The following is a 17,027-nucleotide window of genomic DNA, read 5'->3' as shown; positions in this document are numbered from 1 at the left end:
TAAAGTGGCCATCTAAGTAGCTTCATTGGTAAGGTACCTTTTACTCAGTTTTCAGTTGGGCTTTTCATCTTAATTTGTAAATGTTCTTTACATATTGGGGATTTAAATTTTTTTTAAAAAGGCTTTTGTCAGCCAGGCGTGGTGGCACACGCCTTTAATCCCAGCACTTGGGAGGCAGAGGCAGGCGGATTTCTGAGTTCGGGGCCAGCCTGGTCTACAGAGTGAGTTCCAGGACAGCCAAGTCTACACAGAGAAACCCTGTCTCGAAAAACCAAAAAAAAAAAAAAGGCTTTTGTCAGATCTAATGTTTCCCCTAGTTATGGTTCCTTTTTTTTCTATTTTAATTTATTCATTTATATCATGGATTTTGAAACAGGGCCTTGTTCTATAGCTCAGGGTAGCCTCAGACTCACCGTGATCCTCCTGCCTCAGCCTCAGAAAAGCTGGGATTACAGGTATGAGCCAGTGTGCCTGGGTTTTCATTTTTCCACTTTCATACTGTGTTTCGATGGAGTCATGTGTAGCATTCTTCACATGTTCTTGAAAGCAGTCTTGCAGTAGTTTCCCAAAGTTGTCTTTAGAGCATCCAACTCCGCATTATGTCAGGGGAGTGCCTAACACTGATGCATACCCTTCCCACATCTCTGTGCTTCTCATCCAGTGGCTTTCCTGTTGGTGTGCGTTCCTTCTGGCAGCATTGCTTCCCCAATCACTGCAGTCTGGAGGGATGCTTACAAACTCACATCCTGGGCCATTTGTTTCTCTGATCTCTCTTTAAGGCGGTTTTCTTAGCATTTCTTTACATAGTGTAATCCCAGCTCCACTGGAATTCATGAATCCCAGTCACTTCGCAGAGAACGTCTTTACAATATTAAGCTTTGCAGTTCACGAACACAATGTGTCTTTTGAGACTTTTATAAAGTTTCTGTCCGGGGTGTCTGAGCTTTCAGGTCTGGCCTTCCATCTCTTCCATTGGTTCCATCCTTCCACCTCAGGCTGCTCTACCCTATCAGTACAGCTTAAATCTCTCCAGTGTTCTGCTGCAATCCTGTGTCCTGACATCACATCCATTACCGAGGGGAGTTTCACATTCTTCAGGTTAAGGCTGCGAGCAGACAGCCTTGGTCCTTATAGACTAGTCTTCCTTAGCTGTTGTTTTGCACTCTTTTATGTGGATGGCTGTTTTCCCTGCTTGAACCTCTGTGCACCACATGCCTGCCCAGTGTTCAAATAAGCCAGAAGAGGCCGAGTGGGTGCTGGGAACTAAACCTAAATCGTCTAGATCAGCCAGTGCTTTGAACCACTGAACCATCTCTTCAGCCCTTGTTTTCCTTCTGTTTCTGGTGGGGGTGGGCAAAGTCTCATCTTATAGCTTCAGGATGGCCTCAAGCTCCTGGCAATCAGCCTCGCAAATGCTAGGCTTATAAGCATGAGCCTCCACACCTAACCAGTCCACTCTCTGTATGTTTGCTGTTGTTGCCCAGTGTAGTAGCTGAGCCTCCATGCAGTGTTGCCTGGACATGAGAGCAAACATCCTGCCTGTTCCCCATCCTGGGAAAAGCAGCGAGTCTTCCCTGTTAGGTCATGTGTGTACCTAATAGGTGCTCTGAGGAAATGCCTTCGTAAGCTGCCAACACTTTAAAACACCATGGCTAGAACTGAGGGTGTAGCCCGGTTCCTTTAGGGATTTACTGCACCTCATAAACTTAGTGTAGCGATATCGAATGAAACTCTGTGGTCAGAGAGCATGTTCTAGAAGGTCAGGACCTTTTGTTGTTTGTTTGTAGCCCTGGCTGTCCCGGAACTCACTCTGTCGACCAGGCTGTCCCCGAACAGCCCGCCTCTGCCTCCTGAGCTGGATTAGGACTTTAACGCTGTGTAGTCAGAGAGCATCTTCCTGTTCTCTGGGAGTCAGACCTTTCCCAACTGTACTGTCCAGCATCTGCAGCAGGGAAGCCTGAGCCTTCCCTCTACACTGCTGCTGTTGGATATTCTACCCCCTCGGGGTTCCACCAAGCCACTGATAGGAAGATACCATAGCTTCCATCCTTAGTCTGGGGTTTGTCCATATTCTGTTTCATGTCTCTGTTAACACATCTTACTAAATATGAGACTGTGTCTTATTTATTTATTTATTTATTTATTTATTTATTTATTTATTTATTGAGGCTGGTATCAAAGTTACATGGTTGTGGATAACCTTGAACTCCTGACCCCAGCCTTCACTTTGTAAATTGACAGTTAGTGACAGTTTGCCGAAGGTGGTCGGGTCTTACAGGAGCACAGCCACATGCGTGGTGTGTGCACGTTGCTTGTATCCCATCCTTTGCCCTTTATCGCAGCCATGTTTTTACCAACCGCATCTCTGGTAGACAACACAGGATGACATTCAGGAAGGAACCATCCTCTCCTTCCACCATGTGGGTCCCAGGAAGTGAACTCAGGTTGTCAGGCATGGTAGCAAACTTTCCCCACTGAACCCATCCCACCAGCCCAGTTGGATCATTTTTATGTAGTCAGCCAGTCTTTCTCTTTTAATCAGAGAATAGAGTCCATGCACACTTAATACAATTCAAGGGGCACCGTCCCAAGGGTTAGGGGCCCAGCTCAGCACCAGCAATCACCTGTGTCTGTCCCTGCCTGTCGATATAATGGGACCAGTGTCCCACCCTCTCCTGCCATCACAACTTCCCCACTAGAATGGACCAGACCCTCAAACTGTGGGCTAAAATACACCCCCCTTGAGTTGTTTTTGGCACAAATTTTGTCACAGCAACAAGAAACATAACTAATGCAAACACTAAGCCCTACCCCAGCCCCTCTCCACCTTTTCCCCCACTGAGTTACCCTAGTTGGCTCTGAACTCACACTGCTGTTGAGCTTATGACCCTTGGCTTCTAGAGGGCTGGAACTACCGGCATGCACTACTGGGCCTGGTAGGTTTCTCTGTGTAACCCTGGCTGTCCTGGAACTGACTCTGTAGACCAGGCTGGCCTCAATCTCATAAAGATCCTCCTGCCTCTGCCTCACGGGTACTGTGATTAAAGGCATACACTACCACTGCCCAGCCTGGTAGGTCATTCTGTAAGTTTCATTTTGCGGCCATTCACATGGAGATGTCAGTGATGCACAGTTGACTACACCACTGGTCCTGCCTGCCCTTGCCTGACCACTGTCAAGCCCTGCAGAGCCATGGCAGGCCCACTCCTAGGACCCTCAGCCACACAACACAACTTCTTACCCTTACGGAAAAACTTAGACCCAGCGAGACACGCTCCTCACCGTCAGGATGAGTTTACCCTCCCTAACTGGTTATATCCAAGACGGGAGAAACCAAAGGCACAGACGTGCACCTTTTCATCTCAATAATCCCTCACAAGGCTCCTTCACAAATATCACGCCATGTGCTCACTCCAGTCCACTGGGTACCAGGGAATGGCCCTCGCCACTCCACTGCTTCTCCTCTTGGTACAAGTGCCTACTCCCTAAAGCCTCTGGCTCTTTGTACCAGTTGGTTGTTCTATGTGAGATCGTAGAAATTAAAATCACCACAAATGAGTCTGATTTGGAACAGCTTGATTGGTGTTTAGAATAAAGAGAGAAATTCAAAATGGTCTCCCATGTGTCCCAGCTATGGTTGGCATGCCTATCACGGCAGCACTTGGTTGATCAAGGCAGGAGCTGGGGGTTGATGCCACCCTGGGCTACAGAGTTCAACCTTGTCACAAAAGCAAAAGTGCTCAACTCCCAGACATCTCCATGGCTGAGAAGATGTGGCTCGGTGCTAGAGCCCTTGTTTATCAGGAAGACACAGACCCTGGTTCAATCTCAAGCACTGCAGAGAAAACTGGACTTCCAGTCTCAAGACCCTGCTATCCATTCACAGCAGCCAAATCAAGCAACCAGCATTTATTAACAAAAAGGGTTTATTATCACAAGTTGTAAACACCTGGTCATACATGGACTGGCATTAAATAACTTAGAATGCATTTATGATCGACTTTTACAAAGACAATGTGAACCTGTGCCCTTGGCCGCTGGCCACATTGTCCCTCTGGACATATGGGACACCCCTTAGGGAACACAGACTCTAGGGAGAGGTGTGGCTCCGAGATCCTCTGCACTGTGTTCAAGGGAGCCACACCTCGAGTGAGCCAGCAGTCAGTGACACGGACCCTTCAGGCCTGGGTCTTCACAAGCATGGGCTCAAGTACCTCTGGACCCTGGTCTGATCTCAGAGACGGGCGTAGACCACTGGTAACCTCTTAGTGACTGCCTCTCCAATGGTGGACATAGAATCATGAAAACCCAAGGCAGGGGATCCCAAGGGCTCCATGCAGAACTCACAGGAGGACACACAGGAGATAGGCCATTTCCTCTACGTGTCCAGCATCCATACAAACCTCACAGAACACTTGCAGAATGAATTTGGGCCAGTGTGGCAAACACATTCACAAGCCTCCGTGCAGATAGCTATGTACAGTTCAATAGAGAGAGGCATTGTATCCACACATGCAGGAGACACGCAAAGTGCAGCTATGCCACAAGCCAGTGACACAGTCACTCACGCTTGTGCTTGTGAGATGTGCTTCCTGCCTGTAGTCCTCGGTGTCTTCATTAAACCTTTAATGCTAAGACAGAGCCGCTCAGCTGCCCAATTTTTACACAGACAAATCTGGCCAGCACTGTCCCCTCCCTGGGCCAGGCCTTGGTCACTTTCCCTGAAGGAGGAATCACCTGCCCGGTGCAAACCAGTTCGGTCGGTGCAAGCCAGTTCGGTCGGTGATTACCTTCGAATGCTCAGAAGACTCTCTGGAATCAGGAAGTTGGTGGAAACCCGAAAGGCTCTGTTTCTGTGGCTGACTGTGACACACTAGCCTTTGCCCTACACCAATGGCAATGAGCCCAAGTGTTTAAGGGTAAACACGAAGAGGAGAGGCCAGCCTAGAGGACCACAAGTCACATGGGATTCAGCTGAGTTGGCAGCTCAGGTGCTGACTTCTAGTTATGGGTTCTGGGAGTTTCTAGGTAATATGAGGTAACTTTACAGTGGAGGTTATCAGCAGTAAGCTGTAGCTGCTCGCCCAAGGAGGTGAAGGCCACCAGAGCAGACAGGCCCCACCTAGCTGGCCACTGACACAGTGGAGGGTTGGAGGGTCGGGAGGCGGTCCCTCACAGACAGCATTGGTTCAGTATGGAGCTCTCACTCGACCTTCCAGATGGCGATCTTTCCCTCCTCCTGGCCCGCTCCGCTCAGTACGTAGCGGTCCTCAGCAGAACACAGGGTCCTCACGGTGTCTGAGTGTGCCACCAGCTCCTTTTCCACCATCACCTTCTCCACATCCATCACGTAGATCTTCCCTCTGGTTTTTCCCTGAGACAGCCCCCTGCCGCCCACCCAGATCTGCAGGAAAGAAACAGAGATACTCCCTTGAAGCTCAGTGCTCTGTGACAGATGCACCTCCCCAAACGCGTGTCCTTCCTGCTGGCCAAGTGGCTGGGCCACCTGGAGGGCCTAGGACAGAATTTCAGGCCTGAGAGCCCCCAGGATAATGTGGCCACAGCTCACGCTGTCTCCTGGACTTGAGATCTGCTGAGGGCAACTTCAGCTGTAATTGTGAGAGGATGGGTGTGGGAACCTGAGTGGTGAGCATATGTGTGCCTCACACCAAATCCACACTGCAGAGCAGCTGACAGCTGACTCCAGCCACACAGTGGGACCACACCTTGCCACATGTTAGTCAGGGCTGGGACCTATCACATCTGTCTTTTTTTTTTTTTTTTTTTTTTTTAATTCCTCCAGGAGTGTCCTTGGCTGCTGCAGGCTGAAGGCTTGTTTGTACATAATGTACATATTTTCCTGTTCTTCCTTTAAAGAATGGCCTCCCAGTTGTCATTAAGGAGTCTATTTTAATCAGAAAAGGCAGGAGTCTGGGAGGTGAAGGTGTGGCTGATGTCTCAGCAGAATGGTAAATAATGGGACCTTCAGGACAGCCCTTAAGGCTGTGGAAAAGAACTCTAAAAATAGGAGTTCAACAATACATAATTTCTCAACTATGCAAAAATACAAGGATGCAATATGAATTGCACAAGGGACCTCACAGATCTAAAGGAACAAAGGCAGCTGCACTATGACTCCACCTGTCAGAAAGATACTAAGAAAGGAGATGAAGAGACTTAGGGAGTGGTGAGCAAAGGAGATCCCACCCAGCTAAGGTTTTGGTTTACACTTACAAAGGCAGATTCCTGAGCTTGGGGCCGCCCTGGGACACAGCGAGGTTAGGCCCAGGTGTGGTAGAAATGGAAAATTCAGGACACCTAGCTATCTTAACCGAGGCAGGCAGATCTTTGTGAATTCTTTTTGCAAAGTTAAAAGAAAATGTGTGCTTGCTGTCTCCAAAGAATTAAGGGGCTGGGGTCTTGGGATGCCGATTTGTGGGATAGTTAAAGGGGAACCTGGAGTAAAATGACTGGACTAATATGTAAATAAGAGAGCAGGTGTATGATCTAGAGGACTTTTAGAAGAGCAGAAGAGAACTTCTTGGAGAGCTGCTGTCTCTTAGAGAGCAGAACAGAGAGCTATCTGGGATCTCCAGAGAACGCAGGACAAAGCCGACTGGGAAGCTGCTGTCCGGAGCAGACAGAAGTCATCATCTTGGGCCCAGGGTTTGCCTTTGAGTCCTTTGTCTTTGCCACTCCCAGACCCCTTCTCTCAGAACCCCTCTACAAGCTGAGGCTGGACCTTGGCACTGTGGGTCTGCTGGCCATAGCCTACAGAAACCTTTCCCCTCCTCAAGCTGTTTGCTATGGTGATGGAAGGCTGGCACCTGACGCTATCAGTTAAGGCTTGGGCTCTTCTCAATCAGTGACGAGTAGGCTGGGACTTCCGGCTTGGAGGAGAGGATATGGCTGTACCAGGGATGTAGGACCTCTGTGAACTGGGCAGACTATGCTGTGGTGAGGACTGTCTCCCAGGAAGTCACACCCTTTCAGAAAGCGAAATGAGTTGGAAAGAGTCTAGGTGGGATGTGGCCAGCGTCAGTGGCCCAGGGCCTTGGGGAAATACAGAGCGGTGCCACATGAGGACTGGCAGATGGAAGAGGGGCATCCACCAGCCAAGATGGTCTGGCATGGCCTTGCCAGGCACCAGAAGCTCCACAGAAAAGCAGCTAGCCTGCCCACTCCTGGGATTGACTGACTGGGACTCCAGTTGAGGGGAAGAAATGAGGCAGACAGAGCACCGTGAAATCTGAGGCACGTGACAACCTGTGTCACAGCCAGCCTCATATCCCACTCATTCCCACTAAGGTGGGAAGGAACCTTGCAAGAGGAGGCCGAGCCACCAAGACAAGGCCAGAGGAACCGGAGGGGATGCTGGTGGCCAGACACTTTCACCTCACCTGCCTCTTCACCCGGATCATACAGGTGACCTCAGCACAGTCTTGTAAGTCAGTCTTCTGAGGAGGCTGGTCCAGATCCTTCAGGCTCCACATATACAGCTCACTGAGCCCCGTAGAGGCCGCCCACAGCTGCTGCTCCTGGGATAGAAATCACCGTGGGACAATAGCACTGCAACCAAGACAGCCCAAGGCCGGACTTATGCATACAGGCCTGGAGTACCTCAGGCAGAAGTTGGAAGGCCAGGAAGGAGGCATCTTTCGGATGCTTCAGCTCTTGACGAACAAAGCCCTGAGGGGTCACCACCAAGATCTTGTGGGCTGTACCTGTAGGAGGAAAAACCAAGAGGAGGGGTGGGCAGGGTGTGCACAAGTCAGGAGGAGGGAAAACGAGAGTCAGGCAGAGTCAGGAGCTACAGGGGTACCGGCACCTAGGTCTCCCTTGAAAGGCAGGTACTGCCCGCCCAGCTGGGTCCCTCTTCCTATGATGGCCATGAAGCCTGTCTCACAGTTCCCATGAGATGTTCTAACACAGACAGGTACTTCCTGGACTCGGTCACTTCATGGAACTCAGGGTCCCAAGCTCAGTCCTCTTGAGCACAGCAAGCAGGGGAAAGCTGGGTGGCGGGACTCACCAGGAACTAGGCATCCTGGCAAAATAAGTTCTCTTAATTTCTCTGAAGGCTGCTGACTGCCCAGTGATGAGAGACCACGCAGTACCACCCTTAAGAGCACCCATGCGAAAGGGAAGCGGGAAGGGAAGCTGAAAAGAGAGCAGAAAAGAAGATAGAGTTGGGTTAAAATACTCAGTGAGGGTGGCGGCAGGCAAGGTAAGAGAGCGTGTGCAAGGCTGGCAGACTCGAGTCCATCAGCTCTCCTTAGGCAAGGCCTGGTCCCTTCTGAGTCACTGAAGGCTGGGGACAGTGGAGGCAGGAAGATTGCAAGGTCAAGACGAGCCATAGCTACCTAGCGAATTTGTGGCTAGTGTGACCTACACAGGACCCTGGAACAACAGAGACAGATAGAGCAAGGAAGCACATGCAGAGATGGCACACTAAGTTAGTCTAAGCACATGGCCGACTGCATTCAAGGCTCCCATTTGCTTCAGAGCGGCCTCACAGTACAGGTGGCTCCCGTGCCCCAGGATGTTCTGAAACTGTGCCGGAACACGAGCCACCAGCCTAGAGCCTGGCCGTCCCACCACCCCTTGGCAAACTGACTCGGCTCTAGACACTGGGGTCCTAGGGAGGGGCTTGGAATGACACAAGACACAGTAGCGAGCCGAGCCAGCCGGGTCAGGCTTGCCTTCAGAGGCAGGTGTGGCATACTCAGAAGAGGTTGCAGGGGACAAGACAGGGTCACTGGGCCAGGGTACAGAAAAGGAGCCGGGGACTGGCAGAGAAGTAGCAGAATGGCAGCCATCTATAATACACCAGCATGTCAAGGAATGGAGAGGGACAAGCCAAGCTACTGGGACAGCATGGTTGTCGGGAGAGGAGGAATCAAAGCTGGAAACAAGTACAGTGAGGGAAAGGGGCTTGGGCGAACGCAGCATCAGGGCACCATGCTCACTGGCCAAAGACCTGGAAACTTACAACACCACACACGGTCATTGTGCAGGCTGATGGACAGGAGGTCAAAGTATGACAGCTGGAACCGGCTGATCACTCGCAGTGTGCTGACATTCCATGCGATGACCGTCCCATCCAGACTACAGGAGTAGATCTCACTGAGGGATCAAACACGCATATGCATTTAACAGGCCACGGGACACCTCACATCTAACCTTGGGGATAAGAAAGGCACCATTCACAGTAGGGATGATGATAAGTGTGACACGCCAGGGACACATCAGGGTTTTAGGTGCTCAGTTCCCCTCTCTAGCCCCTGTGGGATTGATGGGGTGTCAGGGAAACCCTGTGCCACCATTCACTGCACCAAATCTTGAGCAGGGCTATCCAGCTCAGAGGAGCCAGGGAGGGCAGGCACATCAGCACCCTGGGGTAGGCATCCACTGTGGCTGGTTGAGATGGGCAGTGGCCAGTACTACTGATGACCCCTGTGACTTCCCAGCTCTTGTCATTCTCAGGTAAGCACAAAATGTCCCACTTGACCTGAGCCTGGGAGGACAGGAGCACCTCTGGTACCACATTAGGGAACAGGGATAGGGGTGGCACGAAGCATAGGCAGATGCTGCTAGGACTGAGGCTGCACCACCCAGCTAGAAGACCCTGCCTTGCTCTCCGAGAATTCCCTTGGGCTCTACTCCGTCAGATCTGACCATGCTGTCGGGCATGTATGATAGCTCGCTTAGAAGTTGGCACTCTTAAAGACAGTGACACAATCATGGGTTGCATTGTGTTCCCGAGAAATGACACAGCGGATTCCTTGCACTCAGCACCTCAGAATACAGCCTGACTCAGAAACAGGGTCTCTGCAGGTGTAGCCAAGGTGACATACCAGCATTACAGCAGGCCCTGACCCATTAGCACTGGGGTCTTTACAAATGGACATAGGCCATTGTGGGAAGGTGTGGTAACATGAAGTTGGAATAATGTATACAACCCAGGAGACACCAAGGCAACCATCATATCTGGGGAGGCCAGAGAGAGTCTCCCACAGCATCTAGAGGGAGCCCAGCCCACCCCAGTGATCTCTCTGTCTAGGGCACTGTTGTGGCTTTGGGAGACCAATACACAAGGGAGGCTCTCCATCAGGATATACATGGACAAGTGAGCCCGGAAGTAGGTGGCCTTGAGGTGGGTGACCTCCATGGCTTTCCCAAACCTGCCTCTGAATGCTGGCTCCACTGGAGGATGGGCAGATAGGGAAGCCTCAGTCTGGGAGCCATACCCCAGTTCCCATCCATCCTGGTCACACCCTGCACCCCCACCCCGGTACCCTCATAATGCCCAGCATAATTTGAGAGCTTCATGGGTCAAATCTCTCCTAAAATGGCTTGGTCATGAAACTGGGGGGTAAAATGGGGTTCACATGACAGGGTGACCTTCCATTGGTGCCAGCATCCAGAGCTGCCTGCCTTGCAAGGGTGGAACCCCCCTGAAGCAAGCTGGATGGGTTTGAAAATAAAGGTAACCCGGATGCCAGACCCACCCCAGGACACAACACTAGCTTACAGATTCAGCAGGGGGAAGTGACCCCATCAGCCTGCAAACAGCTGGCCTTTTGGCGAATCTTGGGGTCATAGGGGAGAGATATCCCACAGTGGCATTTTAGAGAGAGTCAACATCAAGGACTGAGGTGCTCTTTCATACAAAGCCAGATTTCTGATGTGTGGAAGAATGAGAAATCCAACCACAACCAGCACTTCCTGGAGGGTGCGCCCTCTCCACTTTGCCAAAAGCACTGGCTGCTCTGAGTACTCTTGGCTGTAAAGCAGAGAGCCAAAACCGTTTATGCCATCTCAAGAGACTCCTTCCTCTTTACCCACAAGCAGAACCAGACCACGCATGTCTCCTTCCACACACTGTTTGCCTGGCCAGGAGGCCGGGACCCCTTACCATCCACACCCCTGGGAGACAAGCCTTTCCTCTTTCCTGCTCCATAGGACCCTGGTACCTGGGCTTCTTTCCATTGTGCACAGCCAAGCCAGTGACCGGAGAACGGTGATCCGTGAGCTGTTTGTTGCAGGACATGCTGTGGACATTGATGATGTAGATGACAGAGTCCTCGGAGCCCACCCACACCTGGTTGTGCTCCGCCATCACCATACAGTTCTAAGGGGAGCCAAGATGGAAGAGAGATGTACAAGCCAGGTTCACAGTCTGCACATGTACCACCAGCCCCAAATCTGCGAATAAGAGCAATGATCCTGCAGGGTCTGACAAGTCAGAGCCTTGTTTAAGTCACACACAGTGAGCATTGATTTGGGGGCGGGGGGAGGGAGGAAGGGGGAGTAAAGACAAGTTTAGCAGGTGGCTGAATCTGCAGTAATGGAGATGGGTTGTAGGAATGGCCAAGCAAGCCATCAGGGCTTCTGCAGACAGCATGCTCTTAAGGCCTCTCTGGCTTCTTAAAGTCACCCCGGGTTGCTAGGTGAAGGGCTGCCATTGAGTCACTCTGAGCATCCCACTGGGTTAAAGGTGTTGCACTCACCACTTTCGAGGAACCCACTTTAAAGCAATGCTGGTGGATGGTCCAAGAGGAGGCATCAAACACGACCACTTTGCCTTCGTTCAGGGCACACCACAGCTTGGGGTGAGCATCTTCCACCTTCTCTGCAGGATCCAGGCGCCCTGAAGGGGCAACAAAGCTGTCAGATCAGTGGTGGTGGGGAGCGGCCACCGCCTGCCTTCCAGATAACCACAGAACACCAGTGCAGAGTGCAGGGGCGTGACGACGACTCCCTGGCGAGTCTGGGGTCTTGTGAGCTCCTAGAACTCACAACTCTGCCGAGTGGGGAGGTACTGTTGCACCAGGGTCCACGGGTAAGCAGGTGTGAAGAGGACTGGTAAACACTGGGCGTGAAAGGGAGAGGCCGGCGGGCTGGAGAGATGGCTCAGCGGTTGAGAGCACTGTCTGCCCACCGATTTCCATACCTACCCAAAGCTTACATACCATCTTGCTTCAGGTTCTCATCAACACTTAGTGCTTGGGCCCAACTTATTTATTTAGGGTTTTTGAGATGAGGTCTCATGTAGCTCACCCTAACCTTGAACTTGTGATAATCCTCCTGCCTCAGCCACCTGAATACTGTGGTTATACATATGCACCATATCACATCCAGTTTGGCATACATTTTTTTAAAAGTTTGAGCACTCTAAGGGATACTCTTTGTTGCGTATTGAGATAAGATCTTAGTACTCTCCCAGGCTGGTACTGACTCAACTTCTTGTGTATCTAGGACTATAGGCCAATATCATCCTGTCCAGCTCGACTCTAGCTTTGAGTGTGACATTGCCCTAACTCATCATGAAGCCAGTAGTGTCAGCACTAGGGTGGCCTCCTCCATGAGGTCTGTGTTTCAGAGAGTTAGGCGCCAGTGGCTGGGTGGGAGTCCCTCATGGGGAGGATGTCACATCCCAGGATTACACAAGCCAGCACGGCCTCTGAGCTCCCTCTCTCCTGACTGTAATTTCTTGAAACTATTATTATGTTCTTTTTTGTTTTAAAGATTTATTTTTATTTAGGAGTACACTCTAGCTGTCTTCAGACACACCTGCAGAGGGCATCAGATCCCATTATACATGGTTGTGAGCTACCATGTGGTTGCTGGGAATTGAACTCAGGACCTCTGGAAGAGCAGTCAGTGCTCTTAATCACTGAGCCATCTCTCCAGCCCCCTTATTATTATTATTATTATTATTATCATAATCATAATCATCTATCTGTATGTTTGTGTGCGTGCACACATAATGGAAGCTAGATGAAACGCTGACACCATTGCATACACTAGCAAGATTTTGCTGAAAGGACCCAAATATAGCTGTCTCTTGTGAGACGATGCCGGGGCCTAGCAAACATAGGAGTGGATGTTCACAGTCAGCTATTGGATGTATCACAGGGCTCCCAATGGAGAAGCTAGAGAAAGTACCCAAGGAGCTAAAGGGATCTGCAACCCTATTGTTGGAACAACATGATGTACTAACCAGAACCCCGGAGCTCTTGTCTCTAGCTGCATATGTATCGAAAGATGGCCTAGTCGGCCATCACTGGAAAGAGAGGCCCATTGGACTTGCAAACTTTATATGCCCCAATATAGGGAAATGCCAGGGCCAAAAGAATGGGAATGGGTGGGCAGGGAAGTGGGAGGCGCTTTGGGGGACTTTTGGGATAGCATTGGAAATGTAACTGAGGAAAATATGTAATAAAAATTAAAAAAAGAAAAAAAAAAAAGAAAAAGAAATGGAAGCTAGATGACAAGTTGGGAGAGTCAGTTCTCTCCATGATGTGGGTTCAAATTCAGGTTGTCAGGGTTGGTGGCAAGCAGGCAGGCACCCTGACCCACTAAGCCACCTCACCAGCCCAGAAACCGCCAGTGTAGTTAAACATAGAGTCCTTCAGTGCTTAGGAACTTGGGGCTGGCCAGGTCACGCCTGTGCTGTTGGGGGTGCTGGTCCGGGAGTCACTCACTCCGCTTACTTGTAAGCACCTTGCTCATCTAGACTTCAGTCCACTTGGGGCTGGTGTGGTGACTGAAGTGGGCAGGCGCCCGGCTTCCCAGACGGAGATAGGCTAGCCCTCTGCCCTATGCTTACACAACCATTTGCCAACAGCATCCTCCTCAACCAAAGACAAGAGCTGACACGTAGCACCTGAAATGTCCCATACCATAGAGGGCAGGGGATGAGTGAGTTTTCCGGTCTCCACCAAAGTCATTGCCCAAGTATAAGGTGCCACACCGACAGGAGGGCAGAGTGGCCATAAGAGTTTTGCCCTTGTGGGTCAGGACCCCATCCTATAGACAGAAAGCACCCTTGCTGTTTCTAGAAGGGGGTTTCCCCTTGCAGCTGCCAGGCTGACCTCCAACCCAAGTCTAGAAGTTCATCCCAACCAAGATACCTGGAGTATACAGCAGGACTTCAATGGCTTGAGGAGCGGTCTCTCCGGCTGAAGGGTTAATCTTGTGTTTTAGGGTCTCCGAGGTGGTCTTTGGGACCGCCATGGGTGCTGAAACACAGGCACGAGAGTTGGGTTACCCCTTTCAAGGATAGGACAAGTAAAGCTTGCCTGTTAGTTTACTGTAAAACCGTACGCGGCCTGAAGAGGGCGCTCTTGGAAAACCTGTTATGAAGAGTAGCATTGGAGGTGGCCCCTGGCCTCATCCCTAATGCGGAGCAGAGGCAAGAAGGTGGCAGCTACTTATGTTTTCTGGCTGAACAGTGCACCTTTGTGTATATGTTACATTTTCTATTATGTTACTATTTTTTTTTGTTGTTAGCATTTTTGTGTGTGGTGTGCACACCACAGGATGTATGTGGAAATCAGAGAAGCACTAGTGGAAGTCAGTTCTCTCCTTCAGCCATGCGGATCTCAGGAACTGAGCTCAGGCCACCAGGCTTGGCAGCAAGTGCCTTTACCTAGTTAGCCAGCTTGCCAGCTTGAGGTTGCATTCATCTGTGAATGGACACTTAGTCTAGTTACATGACCAAGACACCACACTTGCACCTCTTTCTGCACAAACACGTTTCCATCAAAAACTGCCTTCCCTGGAGGTTTCTGAGACCACCTGCCAGGTTGAGTGGCCTTCCCACTAACCCTGAGGCACTTCCTCCTGTCCCCTGGGTCCCCCTGCACTGCAATAGAGGCTATGCCTTAGGGACTCGCTGGTGGCCTTTCATTAAGCTTTACGTCTGATGTGATTGTTATTGTCCTCATTTTTCAAAAGAAACAACCAAGTCCTGTCCCTTGCTTGTAGAAGAACAGCAACCTGCCAATCACTATGCCTCCCGCATGGCTCCTGGGTTCCAACAACGCAGGAAGTGATGGCCGGACCCTCTGCCACTGCCTCTCCACCTGCTGCCTCAGGTGACTGACTCGGGTCCTTTCATTTGTATATTTATAGACCTGCCATCACAGGTGGACTCCCTGTTTCCAAATTAAGCTTGGAATCTCATGTCATGAGTCCTCACTTTGTTAAGCCATGCATTAGAAGGTATTTCTGGATTTGCTAAAACCAGGATCAGGAATTCGGCGTGCTGTGACCTGAGCTCAGATGGCTCCTCCTGCGTCCTGGGAACAAGGTGATGATGACAGATTGTGTGCTGGGTGTTACTATGGCAACTCTGTAAACTGTTTACAGAGGCTCTCGAAAGCTGTTCCATGAACTGCTGGCACCAGGGAGGAGCGCATTTAAAGTTGTATAAACAGCTGAAGTATAGTGTTTATTCGAGTTTACTCTCATCTGAGCACAGGAGCAGTTCTGTTGAGACCCAAAACTGTTAGAGCTCCCGGAGGGCTCAATGGGTCTCCAGGCAACCTGGGGACACCTGAGCCTCCTGGCTTCTGTCCCAGCTTAGGAACAGGTTCTATGACCAGAAACCATCAGGGCCACACAGTCAGTGACACAGATTACAAAGGGCAAGGTGAAGCTAAGCCAAGGTGTCATTTTCTAATTCTTGGACAGCTCTTTGTAAAACCTGACTGCACACCCAAGACAGATGAAATGACACACACTTCACAGACATTCACAGCAGCCTTCCTTTGTTAGACAGAAGGCAAATCCAACCTAAGTGTCCACTACAGATGAAGGGGTAGAGAATATGTAATACTGCCAAACAACACAGTATCATAGCCACTAAAGAAATGAAGGACTCTCAACCCAGAGTTTGTCTTGCCTACAAGATGTGCAGGGATAAAGATGGAGCAGAGACTGAGGGAGCAGACAAACAACACTACCCCAACCTGAGACCCATCCCATGTGACCGAGTTAACCCCTGACACTAGTAATGACACTCTGCTCTGCTTGCAGACAGGAGCCTAGCAGAACTGTCTCCTGAGAGGCTTCATCCAACGTCTGATGGAAACAGATGCAGAGACCCACACCAGAAATCAGGCAGTGCTTGGGGTGTCTTGTGGAAGAGTGGGGGATAGAAGTGAGCAAGCTGGAGGGGTCAAGGACACCACCAGAAGATCCAGAGTCAACTAACCAGGGATCATGGCGGCTCACAGAGCCTGAGCCACCAACCAGGGAGCACGCAGGAGCTGGACCTAGGCCCCCTACACATCTGTAGCAAAGGTGCAGCTTGGTGTTCATATGGTTGCTCTAACAAGTGGAATGGGGCTATCTCAGTCTCTGTTCCCTGCCACTGGATCCCCTTCCTCTACCTGGACTGCCTGGTTAGGCCTCAGTGGGAGAGGATGTGTCTAGACCTGCTGAGACTAGATGCCCCAGGGTGGGTGGTACCCAAAGGAGCTCTCCCCTTCCCTGCAGAGAAGGAGAGGGGACAACAGGGGAGGGATTTGTAAAGGTGGGACTGGGACGAGAGGAGGGAAGTGGGCTGTGATCAGGATATGAAGTGAATTACAAGTAAAATAAAAACAAAGAAAGAAATGGGTTATATATATATGCTTGCTTGCTGTATGAGTATGGGGACCCATGGTAAGCCAGGAGCCGGGTGAGCCCCTGCAACTCCTGTTCCTATGGCCAGACAGAGGGCAGAGACAGCTTGTGGGCCAACTGGCCTGGTGTACACGGCAGTAAGTGACAGAAGTGACACGGCCCCACCTGAAGCCAGGAGGAAGGTGAGGACCAACACCTGCATGAACACTCGCCTGTGGCACGCACACATCCACTCACAAACATCACACCTCACCATCGATACATTTTCCTTAAGGGAAAGTGCCAGCCCAAGCCACCTCACAGAGTCACTGAGGAAACACTGGGCTGAGTGAAAGGGTGGAGTCAGGAAGGCTCCTGGTTACAGGAGACACCCTGGACAGATGAGATCACGGTGATAGTGAACCAACGGGCCATCAGGGCACGGAAGGGGGTGCTGAGCAGTGTGGGGATTCCTCTTGCAGAGCGTGAGTGTGTCAGCCATCACAGGGATGGTGGCACTTCCCTTCAAGTACCCTAACCCTAGGAAGTCACGGGTAAAGGGGTCCAGAACAAGAGTGACATCTCAGTATCAACAGGACCCAGATAGTGTGGCAGACATCCCTACTTCA

At 50.8% G+C, this 17,027-nt stretch overlaps 1 protein-coding gene across 3 annotated transcripts in view; it reads right to left on the bottom strand.

Moving 5' to 3' along the window:
* Window positions 1–3,908: 3,908 nt before the first annotated feature.
* Window positions 3,909–17,027, bottom strand: part of Dennd3 (DENN domain containing 3) — a 60,233-nt gene continuing 47,114 nt past the window's right edge. Inside the window, exons 17-24 of one of the 3 annotated variants that reach the window (XR_002379836.2) lie at window positions 13,920–14,027; window positions 11,514–11,653; window positions 10,977–11,134; window positions 8,993–9,126; window positions 8,033–8,160; window positions 7,621–7,724; window positions 7,401–7,538; window positions 3,909–5,404 (exon numbers count right to left, since the gene is read on the bottom strand). Coding sequence is in view for 2 of the 3 variants with exons in the window: in XM_021183344.1 (XP_021039003.1) it covers window positions 5,204–5,404; window positions 7,401–7,538; window positions 7,621–7,724; window positions 8,993–9,126; window positions 10,977–11,134; window positions 11,514–11,653; window positions 13,920–14,027 (983 nt within the window). In the remaining variant the exon portion in view is untranslated. The other 2 variants (XM_021183344.1, XM_029470055.1) reach the window with 2 other exon arrangements.

Source organism: Mus caroli, chromosome 15 (assembly GCF_900094665.2).
Source record: "Mus caroli chromosome 15, CAROLI_EIJ_v1.1, whole genome shotgun sequence".
Classification (NCBI taxonomy): Eukaryota; Metazoa; Chordata; class Mammalia; order Rodentia; family Muridae; genus Mus; species Mus caroli.
Note: the sequence above shows the minus strand (reverse complement) of the source record. Positions and strands in the feature narration are given on the sequence as shown.